General features: G+C 36.8%; 1 protein-coding gene across 1 annotated transcript; it reads left to right on the top strand.

Moving 5' to 3' along the window:
- The first annotated feature begins 7,320 nt into the window (after positions 1-7,320).
- LOC133806852 (uncharacterized protein At5g65660) lies at positions 7,321-8,237 on the top strand. Its single transcript, XM_062244940.1, has 2 exons — positions 7,321-7,701; positions 7,815-8,237. Exons 1-2 carry the CDS (start codon positions 7,468-7,470, stop codon positions 7,980-7,982), a joined length of 402 nt encoding a protein of 133 aa, XP_062100924.1. The 5' UTR covers positions 7,321-7,467; the 3' UTR covers positions 7,983-8,237.
- The last annotated feature ends 12,083 nt before the right edge of the window (positions 8,238-20,320 follow it).

Here is a 20,320-nt window from a genome sequence, read left to right as displayed (position 1 = left end):
ACAAGTCTATATCTTGGGAGAATGTGCGATCTATTTCGAGCAATAAGCAGACCTTGCACACTTTTTATATGAATTCCAAACGACTCTTAAGTCAGGGCCAACATTAAGAAACACTCCAACTTTGAAGTACAATCAGTGCAAATGTTTCCAAATATAGTATAGCTATTGTAATTGATGTATGGATTATCTTTTGAAATAAATGGCCACATAATGGCTGTATATTGTAAGAGACGCTATTTTCTTATAAATAGGTGATCCAAAAACTGAGAAAGGGTTAATCACACTTCATACTCAAGTAATCGTTGACACTTTGCTTGGTGAACGACTATATTTTTCTACTTTATTCTTAAATATTCTAATATATTGTTTAGGTGCTCGAAACCCTATTTGAATGCTTGTGTGTTTTGTGTTGTTACCATAATTATCCTTCAACAACAACTACAATTCAAGAAACTACGAAAATTGAATAGTTAAACACCCAACGAAATCTGATATTGTTATATGTAATATATAAAGAAAAACATATTATTGCTAAAACCCAAATATAATCTCACTAGAAATTAGTCAAAACTAAGACAAAAAAAAAAAAAAAAGTGCTAGAGCCAAATCTCGGTTTTCCACGTACACTTCACGTGGTTTCTATTTTGGTTTCATGTTTCATTACAGAATTTCAGTTTTGAGTATTAATCGTTAAAAATTGAAAACTTTTTTAGAACAATTAAGTTGTTTGATTGAACATTAAACAACAAAATGTGTCATTTTTCTATATAAAGTGTCCCACCCTTGTTTCAATTTTCGGACAATCTTTGTTGATCAAGTGATATTTGCTCTCATACATAAAATTTAACTGAATGTATTCGTTTAACTTTGTGACATTTTCATATATGAGTATACACCTTTACATGTGAACTCGAATTTAATTTTGTTACAAGTTAAAAAACCTAACTCACCTTATCAATAAACCCTTTGAACTCTTGACAGTTCACACTCCTGTATTAATGGCATAATTTAGCAAAATATTACATTACCAATATGAAAGAGCTAAAATGTCTAATCATTTATAATATAGAGAAAAAAATAGTTAAATAGTCTTCCAATAGGTGATGTAAACTTATATTTTTTTACCTAAATAAATAGTATTTATCTATATGTAGTGAAATACTATTCATCAAGCTATAAATATTTTATTATTTTTTTATAAACTTTTGCATATATATATATATATATATGATTGTGGTACTATTATATTTAGTTATTTTATTTCTTAAAATGAATAAAATATTTTAAAAAATATATAATATTGAAATGATGTAGAGAAAAAATAGAGAAGTTGGTGTATAGTATGTTGTAAAAGTTTAAGGTAAATTATAAAAAAAAATGTTTTGGTGATGTATTTTGTAATACACTTTCTCCATAATATTTAGCTAAAACTCACAAAAACATCTTCCATCAGCTCCTTTATACATATATTTATAATAGCTATGTACAAACTCCAATTAATTTATATTTACATTTACATTTTTTTTTTGGTAAATCAATGAAATATAATGCTCACCAAAATCAAATTACAACAAATTAATCCCCTTTACAAATATTCTCAAACCAGCTTCTATCTATATCCCCAACCTTCCCAATATCAAGACTATATATTCTATTTACAATCAGATTTTTTACTCTTTTGACAGAATTTAAAACAGAAGGTACTTCATGGTACCAAAGACACATGTTCCTAGTTTTCCACACTAAGTATACACAAGCATTAAAAATCAAAGTATATATCTCTTTCCTCAAATTGCTACCTTTGCATCTCCGAATCCGGTGCAGGATACCTTTGAACTTGTATTGATATGACCCCATACCTGCCCAAAGAAAGATTTCCTGAAGACACAACTTGCTGAAATGGCATTGGAAAAATAGGTGATCATGTGTTTCTATATCTAAACCACAAATCACACAAATAGTCTCCACTTGCAATCCTTGTTTGAGTAATCTGTCACGGGTCCTCAGCCGATTCCAAGCAACCAACCAAGTAATGAAAGTATGCTTTGGTATGCAATATCTCTTCCATATATTAGCTGCATACCATCTCTTTTCACCAATGGAAGGAAAAATTAAATCACAAGCCTTTTTGATGGAATATGTCTCTCCCGATTCCAGCTGCTGCTTAGAAAAACAACCAGCTAGCATCTCTTTCACCTGCATAATTTTGCACCAGTACCAGCAATTATCAAGAGGAGCTTTATAATCCCACCAATCAGTGTCTTTTAGATACACCGAATGCACCCATTTTACCCACAAGTTATCTTTCTTTTGAGCAAGCGCCCAAACATGTTTCCTAATCGCTGCTACATTCCAATTCTCAAGATTTTTGAATCCCAATCCTCCTAATTTCTTCGCTTTACAGACCTCTTTCCAAGCTATTAATCCTGTTTTTTCTGAATCAATTGTACCACTCCACAGATAGTTTTTACAAATCTGTTCAATCCTTTTCAAAATTTTCTTAGGAAGAATCATTACCTGCGCCCAATAAGATTGAATTGCCAAGAGAACTGAGTTAACTAACACCGCTCGCCCCGCATAAGAAAGATTTCTAGATCTCCAAGATCGGATTCGAGAAATCATCTTTTCTGAAAGGACTTCACACTCAGCACTCGAAATCCTCTTGGAAAAAATTGGGATGCCAAGATACTTGAAAGGAAGGAGACTTTGAACAAAGCCCGAAGCATCTAAAACTTGCTGTACATCAAGAGAGTCCATACCAGCACAATAGATAGTCGTTTTCCCTGCATTAGCTTCAAGGCCAGGCGATAAAGAGAACCTTTTGAAACTTCTTAGCAAAAGGAATATAGATTGTACATCACCATGACAAAATAATAACAAATCATCAGCAAAGCACAAGTGGGTAAGTTTCAGCTCCAAACACCTATGATGAAAAGTAAACTCAGGTCTTTTTGCAACCTTGGCAAGGATTCTAGACAAATATTCCATCCCGAGAACAAAAATAAGGGGAGACATAGGATCTCCTTGTCTTAATCCTCTACGAGATTGAAAAAAACCATGAAGAGAGCCATTGAATAGCAAGGAGAATTTAGGTGTTTGAATACATACCATAATTAACTTCACAAACTTAGTCGGGAAACCAAGAGCTACCAACATCTCCTCAATGAAGTCCCAATCTATAGTGTCATATGCCTTTTTTAAGTCCATCTTAATCATACAAGATGATTTACAATTCTTCCTCCCATAATGTCTGACCAAGTCTTGACATACCATTATGTTATGAGCAATAAACCTCCCATGAATGAATCCACCTTGATTTTGAGAAATTATACTTGGTAAGACAAGACGAATTCGAGAACATATCATCTTAGTGGCTGCTTTATATAGAACATTACAGCAAGCAATTGCCCGAAAATCAACCACTGAATTCGGACATTTAACTTTCGGCACTAGAGTCAGAGTTGTAACGTTAATCTCTTTCAGCAAGGCCCCTGAGTTCAGAAATGAAAGAATGGCCTTAGTGACATCTTCCCCAACTATATTCCATGTTCGTTTAAAAAAAGCACTATTAAACCCATCCGGACCAGGAGCTTTTCCATCTGGTATAGAAAAAATTGATTCTTTAACTTCCTCTTCTCCATAAGGTCGCATGAGAAAAAATCTTTGTGTTTCAGAGAGGATTGGCCCTTCTTGCACCACTTTTTTGTTCACTTTTTCTCTGTTTACCAATTTCCCCCCTAGAAGCTTTTTATAGAATTCCACAAAGGCTTCAGTTACTTTTTCATAATCATCAACCCAAGTACCTTGCTCTGTTCGCAAACACTTTACTCTGCTCTCTTTTCATTTTAATACTTCTATGAAACAGCTTTGTATTATCATCACCCTCCTTAATCCACCCAATTTTTGCTTTTTGAGCCAAAAAGGAATTATAATTCTTTGCTGCCACTTTGAGTAATTGTCGGGTCTCCACTTCTTTAGCAACTAGCATCTCATTTAAAGGATCTTTGTGCAGCTTCTCTTGAATCAATTGCAAATCTTGCAAGGATTGATGATACTGAACAGCCACATCTCCAATAATATTTTTATTGAAGTCTTTTAGCATACTTTTCACAGCTTTCAACTTTTGAACTACTACAAACATCTCTGTACCTGTAAATTCCTTTGCCCACACTTCAGCTATTCGTAACTGAAAATCTTCATGCTCACACCACAGATTTAAAAACCGAAAAGGCTTCTTTGCAACTTTGATCTCAGGATAAACAGAAAGAAGACTGGGACAGTGATCGAATTCTCCTTCCGGAAAGAAAGTTACCTCAACTGATGTGTAAGAATCCAGCCAGCTTTGGTTTGCAATTGCTCTATCAAGCTTAGCATATACTCGATCCTGCTTGTCTTGTTTGTTGTTCCAGGTGAAGAAGCAGCCATTAAATTTTATATCACACATTTTCCAATCCTCCATGTAATCTTTCAGCACTCGATAGTCATTAGCGATCCCATTAAACTTCACTCTCTCTTCAGGGTGACAAATAGCATTGAAATCACCTAACACAACCCAAGGCTCAGAATTGACTTTAGCCATTTGCTTCAGATTCTCCCATAACACTTCACGACCAGCAGCATTATTAAATGCATATATGAAAGTCACCAAAAATTTTGCACCATTTTTAGGCTTAACCCCACAATGAATCATCTGGTTCGAACCTCCTAACAACTCCACTTCAAAACTAGTACTCTTCCAAGCTAGCATAATTCTACCATTCGGATGGTAGAAATTATTTGTTGTAAAGCACCACCCTTCAAACATATTAAGGTATAAATCTCCCAAATTAGGAGATTTAACCTTTGTTTCAAGGAGACCAACCAACCTCGCATTTTTGCTTTGAATAAATCTTTTAACTTCTAATTGCTTCTTGCGGTTGTTGATCCCCCTGACATTCCAGCACAGAATTCTATCCATTAGGACAAGGAGGCACTCCCCCTCCGCCCTGTTTAACCCCCAAATCACACAAAACTTGTCCCACTTGAATTTCCCCTTCCGACATTTCCTCCAACACCTAAAAAGCATTTTTAATAGGAGTTACTTCTGCCTTTTCCACAGGAGCTGAATCAGTCTTTAAAGATCTCCCCTTAGCTGGCATGAATCCTTCAGCATCACTCTTCTTCTTATCTTTTCCTTTTTCTATCACTGTTTGATCTGTCTTCTTTTTAGGAACCCACAGCGGTTTGGCCTCTTTTTTACACTCTTCTTTGTTATGTCCATAACCATCACATTTATCACAGTGTAATGGCTTCCATTCATAAAAGAGTTCTACCATCTGCGATTCATCCCTCTCATCGATAAACTCCACCTGGTTCGGAAGCTCGTGAGTAATAGAAATCTCCACCAATACTCTGGCATAGTGGAATTTTTCTCTGTTTCTTGTGGCTCTGTCTTGCTGTAGTAAATTCCCAATAGGATCCATAATCTTGGACATTGTATTAAGGCCCCAGTACTTCAAATGGAGACCATAGATCTGAATCCATATTGGAATTTTAACAAGATCAGCTTTAGTAAACTTCTCATGTGGTGACCAAGCTCTCATTACCACTGGTTTATTATCGAAAAACACATATCCTCCATTCAAGGCTTGATCTCTTTGTTCCTCTGAACCAAACCTGATTAAGAAAATACCATGCTCAATAGTACCAATTTTATCGATTCCCCTGTTTTTCCAGATTCTACGAAAAAAACCTTCAACTACATTCAATGGTGGATTAGCTCCAAGAATATAGCACACCAATGAGGAAGACCAGAAGTTCACCTCCTCTTCTATATCCTCTAGATTTATTTTAGCACAGACAGATCTATTACCAGTACGCAGAGGAACAGAATTAAAAATTGGCCCTTCAAATCGCAAGCTAGAAGAAGAATTACCTCTTTCCCGATTTGATTTCCCTTCCTGGATTACAGACATACATTCAGAGAATTCCTTCCGCAACTCTGCCTTCCGTTGCTCCAAGAGAAGAGTTTCTGAATTGACATCAGGACAATCCAGCCCAGTCGCCACTTTCCCCAGTTCACCCGAAGCACTCGCCGCTGCTTCCTCCTCTTCATCTGACTCAGAAAATTCTACTGGGTCGTAACTCAGTATTTCAGCAACAGCCTTAGTTTTCTTCACTGGATCTGCCGAACGAGGCCCTTTCTGCTTCTTGCTAATTGATTTCCCCACTTTTCTAGGTCTTCCCCTCCCTGCCATGGCTCCAGCTAACGCTGAAGAGGAGAGAACCCCCGGAGAGAACTCACTACTATTATGCTCCGTTTACATATTTTTAATATAATACTTTAATATTATTATTTTTCTTTATAAGTTTTCTCTCTCCCATTTATTATATATTTATTATTTTTTTTCAATTATTTTATTTTACTTTAATTAATAAAATATGTTTAAAGATATAATATTTTAATGATGTAAATAAATATATAAAAAACTAATATATAGTGTAATATAAAAGTTAAAAGATAAAATAAAAAAAATATATATTTTAAAAAATAGAATAGCTTCATGTGGGAGCTCAAAGTACTCTTTTTTTTGTAGCCGTCCGATATTAGTTTTTTTTTTAATATTAAAATAAAGAAAAAGTGAGAGAGAATAGGAAAAACGCTCCAGTAGAGTAGACAGAAGTGTGATGTGATAAGTATAGAAGCACAGGAAAACAAAAACAAAATCCCATTCACTAGGGCTTTGATTTCCCACAAGTACAATCTTTTATTTTTAAAAATATCAGTAACCAAACCAGATGATTCAATAAAACCATAATATACGTACATATATCTCACTTTTTATAGCACCCAATCATGCAACTTTTTTATATATATATATATATATATTTTTTGCCTAACATAAAAAAGTAACAGCTAATGGCCATTTCCCTTTTCCTTTTATCTCTCCCAGTAAAGTGTTCTGCTTTGCCCATTTACTTATTTTTATCCAATTTAATTTATTCCTTTAAATATAGTACTTTTGTATGTAATGAATCAAAATTTTCAATTTAAAAAAAAAAAATCAAAATATATTGGTTGAAGACTCAGACTCATCCTGTTCCTACATTCACCATGATACTGTAACAACACTCTTGGCAAGGGCAATACACCCTTAAAAGCAAGTAGGTCCCACCCTGTTCCGTACCATGGCCCGGACATTAGGTGTACCTTTCCACGTACACACCTGTCCGAGACCAAAGGCTACTTTTATATTTATTTATTTTTTTCTTTCTAAAAATTAGAAAAAATAAATTTAATTTACTCCTCACTCTTTATAAATTACGCCTCAAATCTCTCTCAACTCCAATCAAAGCATCTCCAAAACTCAAAAACGACCCTTCGAGAAAAATAACAGAGCTCCATTTTCTCTCTCCCCAAACACATGAGAGAAGAAAGTACTAGTATTATCAGTGCTCTTACGACTCTTAATACTATTTCAAGAAGAAATGGAGAACCAAGATTTCTCGCCGCCACACGTGGACGCATCACGGCCGTCCCTGGGGTTCCCGCTCGGCACCGCCTTACTCTTGATCATCATCTTCAGCTTAAGCGGTATCTTCTCTTGTTGCTACCACTGGGACAAGCTCAGATCCCTCCGTAGATCTTTCTCTTCCGACGGCTCTGATCCTCATGCCGCCGATCTCGAACACGGCCCTACCAAACCCAACGCTTCTAATCCGGTAATTTTCCATTAACAAAAGCTTTGGCTCTCTCTTATATTCTCTCTTTTTTTTTTCTTTTTTCTTTTTGGGACTCAAGTAAGTACTGAAATGCAATTTTTGGATTTTTGAAGGATTTGAAGGAAAACCAATGGCATAGCTTGCCAGTTTTGATGCCGGGAGATACGGTGCCGAAGTTTATTGCAATGCCCTGTCCTTGTGAGCCAATACGACATGAAAAGATTGCCGTTGATTTGCCCAAACCTCCGAAGCCACCACGCTTTCCGGTGCCTCTCTATTAGCGCTACTACCCTCTTTTGGTGTACAGTATAGTGTTACAAAATATATAATATTAATATATATTTGTGTTAAATTTAATTTAATTTTACTTCGGATATGAGAGAAAAAAAAATGAAAGTAAAAATGCATGTGTTTTGTAAATGATAATTATGATTACCAATTTTTTCTTTGGTTTGAAGTTATCATTTATTTTTATTTTAAATCTTATTGTTTTAATTATATTTCATCTTATCTCCTGATGGACAGCTCAGTTTTTATTTCTTTCCTTTTTTTCTCTTAAAGGAAATCTCGTTTGGGACTATGGTGAAATTCTGAAAGTGACCGTGACAAGATATATTGATAAAACAATAGAAAAGAAAGGGAGTTAATAGTAAAAATATCATATCCAAAAAGAAAAAATATATATATTTAAAAAAAAAATTGAAAGAGAGAGAGGTAAATTCATTAATCTGGTTACAAATTGAGCGCAGTAAAGATAAATATTTGTATTGGACATCATAATCAGAGAGGGAATATTATGCCTAAAAATTTGGCTTTGTATAATTCGTAGGTTCTGGAGAGCAAATGTTGGCTGTTTGGATGATTGGTAGAGTTTTGATATTTGCTTCTGGATTTTTTCCTTGGTTGGCTTTTGGGGTTAATAATAATGTAACACTCTTATGGTATCCTCGACCATTCGGAGTTTGAAAGGTCAAAATGATTTTCTATCTTATTTCCACTTTTTCTTATTGATACAAAATTGAAATTAAGTTTCTTCCTCACTCAAATAATAGAAAACAAGACCCATTTGGACCCGATAACTTAGGATCAATACTTGTAATTAATGCTCAATCGAAGTGATCCATTTCTCATTCAAGCAACATTGCAACTCAAGCTTAGTTGGTCTAACAGCAGCCTTTTTAGCTAATGATAGCTGGAAAGGTCAATCAATTTTTTTTTTCTTTCTTCCTTTATTTCTGTAAACTTAAACCCAATTTGACTCTACATTTATTCCTTTTTACATAAGAAGTGGAAAAGAGGCAAGTTTTTTGAAACCCACTTGATAGTATGGTCTACCATGCCCTGCCCTGTCCCAAGCTTTGACTATATTGTTGCACATTTTTTTAAGTACTTATTGTGCGTTCCTTTCATCTCAGCACAGTACTCAACTAGGTTTTAGCAAACTGTTTTATTATTCCACAATAACAATTAATTTACTACTTTAATTAAGCATATATAATGTGTTTTCCCCTTTTTAATGGCTGAGTTGAGATACATAGAAGTACACCTTGAATTGAACAAATGTTTTAGATAAACCATGTATACGTGTTTCTCAAAAACACTTAGTTGGTTTGATTGTCATGTCAATTACAGATAGCATAGCCATCGAGAAATTAGGGTTTCTAGTCTTCTTACACGAAAGCAACCTATTCATCAAAACAACTTTCATTGAGACACTACATACATCTCACTCTTTTCAATTTTGTTTGTTGGGATAATGAAATCATGATCATAAAACAGAAAAAACAGAAGTGGCGTGGATGTTTTACCTAACTTTTTTGTATCAAAATTGCTCACATTGATTTGCAAACCGAGCCCAAAACACACCCATAAATGAAAATAATTGATAGTGAGAGACAAATATATATATATATATATATATAAATTATTACAGAAATTGGTACAAAATAATAAAAATATAATGAAAATTGATCACGTCATGAGAAAGTGTTTGTGTGGTAGCTGAAGAGTGAAGATGATTATATATGGCCAACAAAGAGTATCTACATATATGCTACCCAAGGCTTGGTTTGATATGTGACACCAACCCATTATTTAATTTTTGTCCTAATTTTACTGTTGCTACATCTAAAGATTTCAATCAATAACTAAACCCACTTTCTCTTTTCTTTTTTCTTTCTTTTTTTTGGCTGTTTGTTTGTTGTACTCGGAATTTGCTACCTTGTACTGCTTCCGTGATGCTAATGTTGTCGTTACTAGCAGAGAGTACATTTTTCATTTATTATATTTAACAATCTTTCTTTCTTCTATCACACACTGATTTGGATAGTCACTACACTTCCTTTCTTTTGGGTGGCACTTATTGTACAACACCATCATCAATAATGTTTCCACCTCCCCTAAGTTTATATAAATATAATATATATATATATTTATATTTACAGTACACACGCCTGCACCAACTATATGTACCTATAATCTTATTGCTTCTTACCAAGTGATCTCACTAATCAACATACATTAAAATTTTAAGATAAAATAATGTATTAAAACTCATCTTTATTTAAAAGATATATACAAATTTGCTTGACATATACTTATTCTTGTAGATTTGTCAAACAGTCAAATGAAACAATGTGCAAACCCAATTATCTTATATTATCGAGTTTTGTTATTGAACTTTTTTGCGAGAAAAAAATCTTTCTGAATTATAACAACTATTGTAAATGTATTATTTTTATTGTGATACAATATCAATTGTATTGGGATGCACTCTTCGAGTCAGTGCCAAACTCCAAATTGAACCGAAGTTCTACTATCTCATTTCCATCCCCATAATAGTTACACAATTACATATTTATAGGCTTTTACACCACTTACAAATTACTAATAAGCCCCTATAGTATTTTCATAGTCTAACACTTTCCCACCCTTCAAAATCACCTTGTCCTCAAGGTGGTAAAACTGAAAAATAAAACTAAAAACATGCACAACCATAGAAAGGTAAAATCTCTAATTACACCCCATTTATTTTTGTTTTGGTCCATTTTAGCAAGCCCAAGCCCAAACTCAATAAGACTCCTAGGTAACACGTGGGTCGTCTTCTCCACATGACTATTTGTAACATATACACATATACGTAGATATATGTATATATATATATATTTCTTCTTCTACAGCAGACTCATGAGATACCATATCAAAGATGAGTCGTCGCTGCTCCTCCGACTTGCTACCGCGATTCGGCGTGACCAAGCTTCTCTCCGACCATCCATAATCACTCCGTTTCGTCCATCGCCGTCAAACTCTGTTACCCCGGCAAGCTCCACTTTCCTTCCCTCTAATAATCTTCGAATGAGTTCGACATTTTTGCTTGGAAACTCCGAACGATGAACTCGACCAAATCCGTGCCAAATCTGGTTCGAATCACGAACAACGAAGACAATGTCGGAGCTAACATCGATCATTGGAGCTAAGATCATCTTCCTCAGCGTTGGTGTTCCTCGAGCTTCATTCATTGCTGCAGATCTAGGATCTACAATGTTCGATGAAGCCATAATCGTCTTCTCCGCCTTCAGTGCTCTGCAAGCTGTCATCAATGTAGATCGGATTGGAATCAGTTGCGATCTACATAGATCGACACCACGATCTGGAGGCGACAAAATCGTTGGATCTAAAACCTCTAACGAAGCCAGAGGTGTCTCCTCCGATGTCGGTGATCTGCAAACTGCCGTCATTGCCGCAGATCGTACCGGAATCGATTGCGATCTCCCTGGATCGGATCCATTAGAAATGTTGTTGCAGACGAGATCAAGAGGCATCTCCAATTGCTTCGTGTTGCTCACCAATTCAACCTTCGGCGAAGTAGGCAGTGCCGGACTTGAGGGAGCCATCGATGTCTCTGTTGATGAGCAATATCCCTCAACTCTAGCATCTAATTCCTCTTTGAGATGCACTTTTATTGCCTTCAGTTGAGCATCGAAGAATTGATCCATGCGCAATTCTATGGAATTCAGTGTGGCTCTCGCGAATTCATAAAGCTCTTCGTCAGTCATTTTGCGGGGCTCTCAATGAGATGCTCTCAGCGAAATTCTCTCAATGAAAGCACCAATTGATACAATATCAATTGTATTGGGATGCACTCTTCGAGTCAGTGCCAAACTCCAAATTGAACCGAAGTTCTACTATCTCATTTCCATCCCCATAATAGCTACACAATTACATATTTATAGGCTTTTACACCACTTACAAATTACTAATAAGCCCTATAGTATTTTCATATTCTAACATATTGTAATCTATTTTTTAAAAAATAATTTGATGATGTAGCACTAATGTGGTGCAATTCGAGAGTCTAGACGGAAATACATGCATAGATAGTGGTCTAATGACAAATTTTGAGAATATGTATCAACTAATGTTTGTATGTTTAACGCTAATAAAATCGATTTCGACTAACTTCAGTTAGTTAAATACACCTTTCTACTGCAACTATGTATGTAGTCTGTGGCTACATCAACAAACTATTCAAAATAAATAAATAAATAGAATGTAACAGAAAATGTACGTTTGCAAGATTGGGGATGGGGGATTTTGTTAGGTAAACAATTTTGGGAGTATTTTTCTAGCGCAAAAAAGTTTGAAAGACAAAGCTCTACAAGAGCTATAGTTCAACACGAAAAAATCCTATTTGTCCTACATTATATCATAAGGCAGAAACAACATTAATTTGGAAGAGACTTACTTAATGTTTAATAGATCTGAAGGAAGAAATATCAAGTTAAAAAGATTTAGATCATAGCTAAAAAAAATGGAAATAGTTAGTTGTTAGTTATATTAGGGGAAATAAAATCAAAGATGTATATTGAAAAGAAAGGTCAAAAGCGCTTACATAATGGAAAGGTTTAGCTATATATAGTTGGAATGTACAAGGGAAAAACTAAATGTACAATAGAATAAACTAATTAACCAAAAGGCCAACAAACCTAACCAACTAACTGAATTGTAACAACTTAATGGTTTAACACGCCTTCTCAAGATGGAGTGTATACGTTTTGTACACTCATCTTGGTGATGAACTCCTTGAATTGAGCTGGAAAAAGTGCTTTTGTGAGGATGTTAGGAAGATTATGTTGTGTTGAAACATGATTGAGCTTGAGGATGTCGTTTTGAATTTTTTCGTGGATGATGTGACAATCTATTTCGGCATGTTTCGTGCGCTCGTGGAAAACGGAGTTCTCGAATATGTGAATGGTAGTTGTGCTGTCACAGAATAAGGTGGCTAAATCTGTATGTTCAATCCTGAAATCTCGAAGATGGGCTAGAAGCCAAACTATCTCACATGTTGCATTTGCCATTGCTATGTATTCGACTTCAGTAGAGGAGCGGGAGACAGTAGGCTACATTTTGAATTTCCACGAAATAAGAGATTGACCAAGAAAGATGCGAAAACCAGAAACTGATCTTCTTGTATCTATGCAGCTTCCCCAATCAGCATCAACATAAATTTTCAAGTGTAAGTCAGTTTGGTTGAAATTTATTTGAGCATAGGCCCCGAATGTTTGCGTCTATCTTGGATGGATAAAAAAGACTTTGAGTTGGTGTTCCCTTGAGATATTGCAGAATCTGATTGGTAGGTTACAAGTGTAGTAACCTTGGAGTAGATAGGCATTGACTAAGCCGATTGACAACAAAAGTAATGTCAAGCCGAGTAATGATGATGTATATTAGTTTACCAATCATACTTCTATAGATTATAGGGTCTTTGAGTTCATCTCCTTCATCTTTAGATAACTTGATATTGGGATCCATGGGTGTAGAGGCTGATTTAACTCCAAGATAACATGCATCATCAAGTAATTGCAAGATAAAAGGTCTTTGTGAAATGGAAATGCCATTAGTTGGCCGTCCTATTTCAAGGTTAAGAAAAAAATGAAGTGGTCCTAAATATTTGAGTTTGAAACAATTATTTAATTGTATTTTGAACTTAGAAACAACCTTATCATTATTACTAGCAAGTATGATATCATCAAAATATATATAAGTAAGGTAAGGAATACACCTGAATTTTTGCTGATGAATAATGAGTGGTCGGATGGAGATTGCTGAAATCCGAGTTGAGTTAAAATAGAGCTCAATTTTGCATACCATTATCAAGAGGATTGTTTTAGTCCATATAAACTCTTGCTTAATTTGCAAACCGGATTGGGAGGAATCGCCTCTTAATAGTATATCCTTTTGGACATGTACACTTGCTCATTCAAGTCACCATGGAGAAATGCATTATTTATATATATTTGATGCATGGACAAATTGTTAGGATTTATGCTTTAAAAGCATGTAAAGACATTTTATTGATTTAAATAAAAGTTCAATTTTATTATATTTGAATGTTATAATTATTATTTGAATAATTTATATGAATATCAAGAAAATTCCATATTCATTTATGAGGATATGATCTTGTATTAGTACGAGAGAATTAAGATCATATACATTAAATAAAATAGTCAATAACATATTAAAGTAAAGAATCTTTAAGTATGGTTTACTAAGCATATGAGATGCAAGTAATCTAGATTCGAATTACTAATGTGGATAGACATCTTGGTAAATGTACTGTATATTATAGAGAATATATATGACATGACCGATATGAATTAACTATCTATATAAACTTACTGTTTGCCATAAGGATTTAATTCTTATCATAATAGATGATCATTTGTAGATCAGTCTAAATCCCGAGTAGTCATGAACTCTTGTTTGTGCTTATTGGATCTTTTGATTCACTCGTTAAGGTTTCTTTGTATAATGAGGCTAGTGACTTTTGTTTTGGAGATTCAATATTGCAATGCCCCAAAATCCCTAATGTAGTTTAATGGATGGATTAGTAGGCCGGGAGGGCCATAATTGTTTTATTATGCCATTAAACTACTATATGCATATTTATGTGAATTATATTATAATATGATGTTAAATCCATGCATGTAGGTCCACATTTCATCTCAGGGGTATTTTGGTAATTTGGCCCGTTGATGGCATAATTGTATATTTGTATGCATGTCGGTGAACTGTTGTTGAGACCACATTTAAATGTGGATTTGTTTGAGCTATTCGGCATGAGACGATCTTTGAATTCAAATTATCGGTTTGGTCATAACAGGTTTAAGCTCGGGGTGAGTCTCGGGGTGGTTTGATGATTAGAGCATTTCCAGGAATTAAAGGGTAATGAGATATAATTTTATTGATATTTGAGAATAGCAGAAATTGGAGAGTGTTAGTTATGATTCACGAGATAGGTGAAAAAAGACGATTTTGCCCTTGGGGCGTGTTAAGAGAGGAATTAAGCTTGGAGGGTATTATGGCCTTTTGACCTAGGCTATATAAGGTAATGGCTGTAGAAAAAGAACCTAAAATAGAGCATTTGATTTCTTTCCTCCTATTCTTCTCTTCTCTTCCTTTTTCCTTTGAATCTTGAAGTAAGTTTGGGGATTCAAGCTTGAGGTTTTAGACTAGTGTTTAGCCATTGAAGAGGATCCGAATCAAGCTTAAGGTAAGGTTCTAGTTCCATTTTATAGTGCCTTGCTCTGTTTTTGTGCTGGTTTTAAGGTTTAGAGTTTTGATCATTGAATGGGGAATTTAATGAAGTTTTGATTGGTGTAAGGATTAGGTTTTGATGCTTGTATGGTGGATAAGTTGTGGTAATAGTTGGTGGTGTTGCTTGGTGATACTGGGAGAGATTTTATGGGGTTTTGAAATGAGTTCGGAGGGGGAAAACAGGGGTTTTTAGATGAGTTTCAGGTGGGGTCGCGACTCTGTTCTAGAGCGTTACGGCCCAAGCTTGAGGAAGATGAAGGGAGAAGCTGCAGGGCCATTGGGTCGCGACATGGAGATGGAGGGCTACGGCCAGTGCTGGGGAATTGAAAGGGGGTCGCTTCTGGTTGAGGGGGCGGGCCACGACATGGTGAGGGAGGGTCGTGGCCCTTAGTGGAATTTTGGCCAAAAGTAGGTTTTTGGCTTGGGGATTCAAACCTTAGGCCTCGGGATCGATCCTACTACCCAGTTTAGTAGGATTCGATGCCTCGGAGGCTAGGTTTTGGTTCGAGAACCTTTGTTGTTCATTTTATTGATGGGATCCCATATTTGGTTATGACCAGGTGACCGTCAAGGAACTAAAAGGTTGATCATTCTTTTATTAATTCTCGCTCGAACCAGAGGTAAGAAAACTACACCCTATATATATGACATGCGTGGTTATTATAGAGGTATGTTGATTGTTAAATGTGGACATTGATTTCATATTAAATGCTTAGCAAATCTTGCTTACTTGTGTATGGCACTGACAAGTCAGAATTAGCACTGGTCGCGTGTTGCTGACCAAAGAGTCAGGAACGACATAAGCGTCATGAATGCAGAGCCGATAAAAGATTATATCTAATCAACATCTGCATTGAATGACTCATATGGAGCATTAATGCTTGACCGAACCTAAGTTCGATGAAAATTATAAGCGCTTGTCTAGTTTATGACTAGTTACTCAAAGCCAGGGCCAAAGGCCTAGGTGACTGTTTTGTCACATGGCTAAGGGAACGGAATCCCACGTTAGTGACTCTATGGTCACTCGGTAGGTTTATGCTGGTGACTATCTCATCAGATACCTATCTTGTTCAAGCTAGTGAAATGATCACTTATTTGTAAAGGGAACGAAACCCACCTTAGTGACTTTTACAACTGTCACTCCTCTACTTAGGGCTAAAATCCCTTGATGATTATTATGGTCATCAGTTGATAATATATTATGGCAGTATTGAGTTTTCTTGCTGGGATTTGGCTCATGGGTGCTATGTGGTGCAGGTAAAGGGAAAGAAAAGCTCACCCAACCTTGAGTGGAGAGCTTAGGTTATGATGTGTTCATATGCGGCCGCTTGACCACCACGGCCAAGGAGTTCTCAGAGGAACTAGGGGGTTTACTCTATTTTTGCCGCTTAGGTTAGCGGGTTGTAAATTTTACATTGTAATGACTGTTTTGGATTGTAAATAACTTGTAAATGTTTTAATGGGCCCGTGAACAATTTTATGTTTTAAATAAAATATATCATTTCCTTTTGATTGGTTTTACACCTTAACCTATTACTAACACCTAGAAGCACGTTTATAACCAAAGAACTCGGTTAGCGAGTCAAGCACGGTTCAAAGTTCACCGTAACTGTCTTGGGGTAACCAGGGCGTTACAACTTGGTATCAGAGTGTGCCATGGTTTAGGGTTCCTATTGATTGGTTGGGCATGTACACTCACCACTGAAGACAAGCTCGACTCATGGTTTGGTAACTATTTATGTAGTTATATGTATAACTGCTTAAATATAGTATAAATGCTTTACCTGTTTACATGTGACACCATGTTAAGACTGTGCCTTGAATACTGCAATATTAGCAAGAATGTACTTACTAGTACTCATATTGCTAGAGCATGTTTAATAGTATTGTTTATTGTGAACTATTATTTGATACATGTTAAATGTTAAATGCAATGATCATGTAATCATTTGTATGTTTGTATGACTGTGGAATATGAGAGTTATCTACTTGTTCTTGGACCGTGAGGCAGCAAGAGGTTTAGTTATCACTTCCTGACTGGTCATATTGACTGTTGCAGCACAGTATAAGTTGATAAGAATGATTCAGGACACACAGATACATCAGCTGGCCAGGGTGATCAAGGCCAGAATAATAATCAGGGTCAAGAGAATGACCAGGGTCAGATTCCATAGCCAGCTCCTGAGAACTGGCAGCAATTATTTAATGATCTGTGAGCTACAGTGTTGAGGCAGGGAGAAGAACTCTGCCTCCTGAGACAACACCAGGTCCCTGTAGTAGCCAGTGTATGTGAGGCACCTCCTATATTAGTGCCAGTAGCTGAGCAGCTGCCTTAGGTTGGTAATAAATGGGAGCCTCTCTATGAAAGGTTCAGAAAGCAGCAAACTCCAGTTTTTGAAGGCAGTGCAGATCCTGCTAAAGCTGAGCAGTGGATGAGCATGATTACCACCATCCTGGACTTCATGAGGGTGACTAGTAATGAGAGGGTGGCTTGTGCCACATATATGTTTCGGGAGGATGCCCGAATTCGGTGGGAAGTTATATCCTAGACCAGAAACGTTAATGCCCTGGGTTGGGAAGAGTTTCAGACTCTATTCAACAAGAAGTATTCAATGATGCCATCAGGGTGGCAAAAGCTGAGGAATTTATTAGATTGCTTCAGGGAAGTTTATCAGTGACTGAGTATGCCCTGAAGTTTGATCGATTGACAAAGTAAACCATGGAGTTGGTACCCATTGATGGGACCAGGAGGGAGAGATTTCTCCAGGGGCTACAGCCTAGATTAACCCGAGATGTTCGTATTACCATTGTGGCAAGGGTTACTACCTATGCACAGATGGTCGAGAAGGCACTTACTGCTGAGAGTGCAGAGAACAAGATCTGGCGAGATAATGCAGCCAGAAAGGAGTTCAAGAGGACAGGTCATCCATTTATGGGTTTTGGTAGGGTGGAGGCCCTAGTGATCAGAAGAGAAAGGTTCCTGACACCTTCCTAGTTCCTGGTTTTGATAGGCGACCTCGTGGTATTTCAATGGGTTGTCAAGGTGGTAGTGAGGCCTAGAAGTCTTATCCTGAATGCCCTAGATGCAAGAGGCGCCATTTGGGAGAGTGTAGGGCAAGGGCCTGCTTTTCATGTGGAGCAGTGGATCATCTCGGGAAGGATTGCCCTAAGGCAAGAAAAGAGGAACCTAAGAAAGCGGACAGCTCAGCCCCAGCTTGAGTGTTCGCATTGACTCAAGCACAGGCTGAGGCTTCACTCTTAGTAGTTACAAGTCAGCTTCTTAGTGATGGAACCCCTTATAATGTTTTGATTGATTCTGGTGCTACACATTCTTTTGTTGCTAGTAGAATTATTGATAGACTGTGAAGACCCTGTGATTTTTATGCTGTGGGGTTTGGAACTTTATTACCCATTGGGGAGTTGGTGGTATCCAGGAGATGGGTCAGATCTTTGCTAGTGAGAGTGGAGGGCAGAGAGTTGTCAGTGGATTTGATAGAATTGGTTATGACTGACTTCGATATGATTCTGGGTATGGACTGGTTAATGAAGTATGGGGCAACGATTGATTGCAGAAGGAAGACGGTCACCTTTGAGCCTGAAGGTGAGGATCCTTTTGTGTTTGTTGGTACTGTGCATGGACCCCGCATACCTATGATTTCTGTTTTGAGGGCTAGAGATCTATTGCAAGAAGGTTGCATTGGATTCTTAGCCAGTGTGGTTGACACCACTTAGGTCGTGCCAGTGAGACCAGAAGAGACCAGACTAGTCTGTGAATTCCTGGATGTATTTCTAGAAGATTTGCCAGGGTTGCCACCACATAGAGAGATAGACTTCGTGATAAAACTGGCACCAGGGACGGAGCCAGTGTCTAGAGCACCTTAAAGAATGGCCCCAGGTGATTTGAAAGAATTAAAAGTACAGTTGCAAGAGCTGTTGGATTTGAGTTTTATCATACCTAGTTTTTCACCTTGGGGAGCGCCAGTTCTGTTTGTGAAGAAGAAGGATGATTATCTGAGGATGTGTATTGATTACAGAGAACTGAATAAGTTAACAATCAAGAATAAGTATCCTTTGCCAAGAATAGATGATCTGTTTGATCAGTTGCAAGGAAGGAAGGTATTCTCAAAGATCGACCTTCGTTCTGGTTATCATCAGTTGAGGGTCAAGGAGGGAGACATACCGAAGACTGCTTTTCGTACCAAGTATGGGAAATATGAGTTCTTAGTCATGTCTTTTGGATTGACTAATGCCCCAGCTTCTTTTATGGATTTGATGAACAGAGTGTTCAAGGATTACACGGACCAGTTTGTGACCGTCTTCATCGATGATATTCTGGTTTATTCTCAGTCTGAGTCAGAGCATGAGCATCATCTGAGGTTAGTTCTACAGAGACTGAGGGAACACAGATCGTTTGCAAAGTTCAAGAAATATGAGTTCCGGTTATCTCAGGTATCTTTTCTTGGGCATATTGCCTGTAAGAAGGGGATTAAGGTAGATCCAGCGAAGATGGAGGCTGTCAAAGATTGGCCAAGACCAAAGAATACTTCTGAGGTTAGAAGTTTCCTTGGGTTGGCAGGTTAATATAGGCGTTTCGTGGAAGGGCTCTCAAAGATTTCTACTTCATTGACTGAGCTGACGCGCAAGAATCACAAATTTGTGTGGTCAGACAAGTGTGAGAACAACTTCCAAGAACTGAAGCAGAGATTGATTACAGCTCCACTTCTGAGTCTTCCAACAGATCATGAGAATTTTGTTATTTATTGCGATGCTTCTCATTAAGGTTTGGGCTGTGTTCTGATGCAGTCAAAGAAGGTAATTGCTTATGCCTCACGTCAGCTAAAGGAGTATGAAAAGAGATATCACACTCATGATTTGGAGTTGATAGTTGTGGTCTTTGCTTTAAAGGTATGGAGGCACTATCTTTATGGGGAGAAGTGTGAAATTTATACAGACCACAAGAGCCTAAAATATTTCTTCACACAGAAATATTTGAATATGAGACAAAGGCGTTGGCTGGAGT

This window comes from Humulus lupulus, chromosome 1, assembly GCF_963169125.1.
Source record: "Humulus lupulus chromosome 1, drHumLupu1.1, whole genome shotgun sequence".
In the NCBI taxonomy this organism is placed as follows: Eukaryota; Viridiplantae; Streptophyta; class Magnoliopsida; order Rosales; family Cannabaceae; genus Humulus; species Humulus lupulus.
Note: the sequence above shows the minus strand (reverse complement) of the source record. Positions and strands in the feature narration are given on the sequence as shown.

What these genes read in the sequence shown, in the direction of transcription:
- LOC133806852 (XM_062244940.1), top strand. Translation starts at nt 7,468, where the DNA reads ATGGAGAACCAAGATTTCTCGCCGCCACACGTGGACGCATCACGGCCG. An exon ending in AACCCAACGCTTCTAATCCG is followed by an intron (nt 7,702 to 7,814) that starts GTAATTTTCCAT and finishes GGATTTTTGAAG; the next exon opens with GATTTGAAGGAAAACCAATG.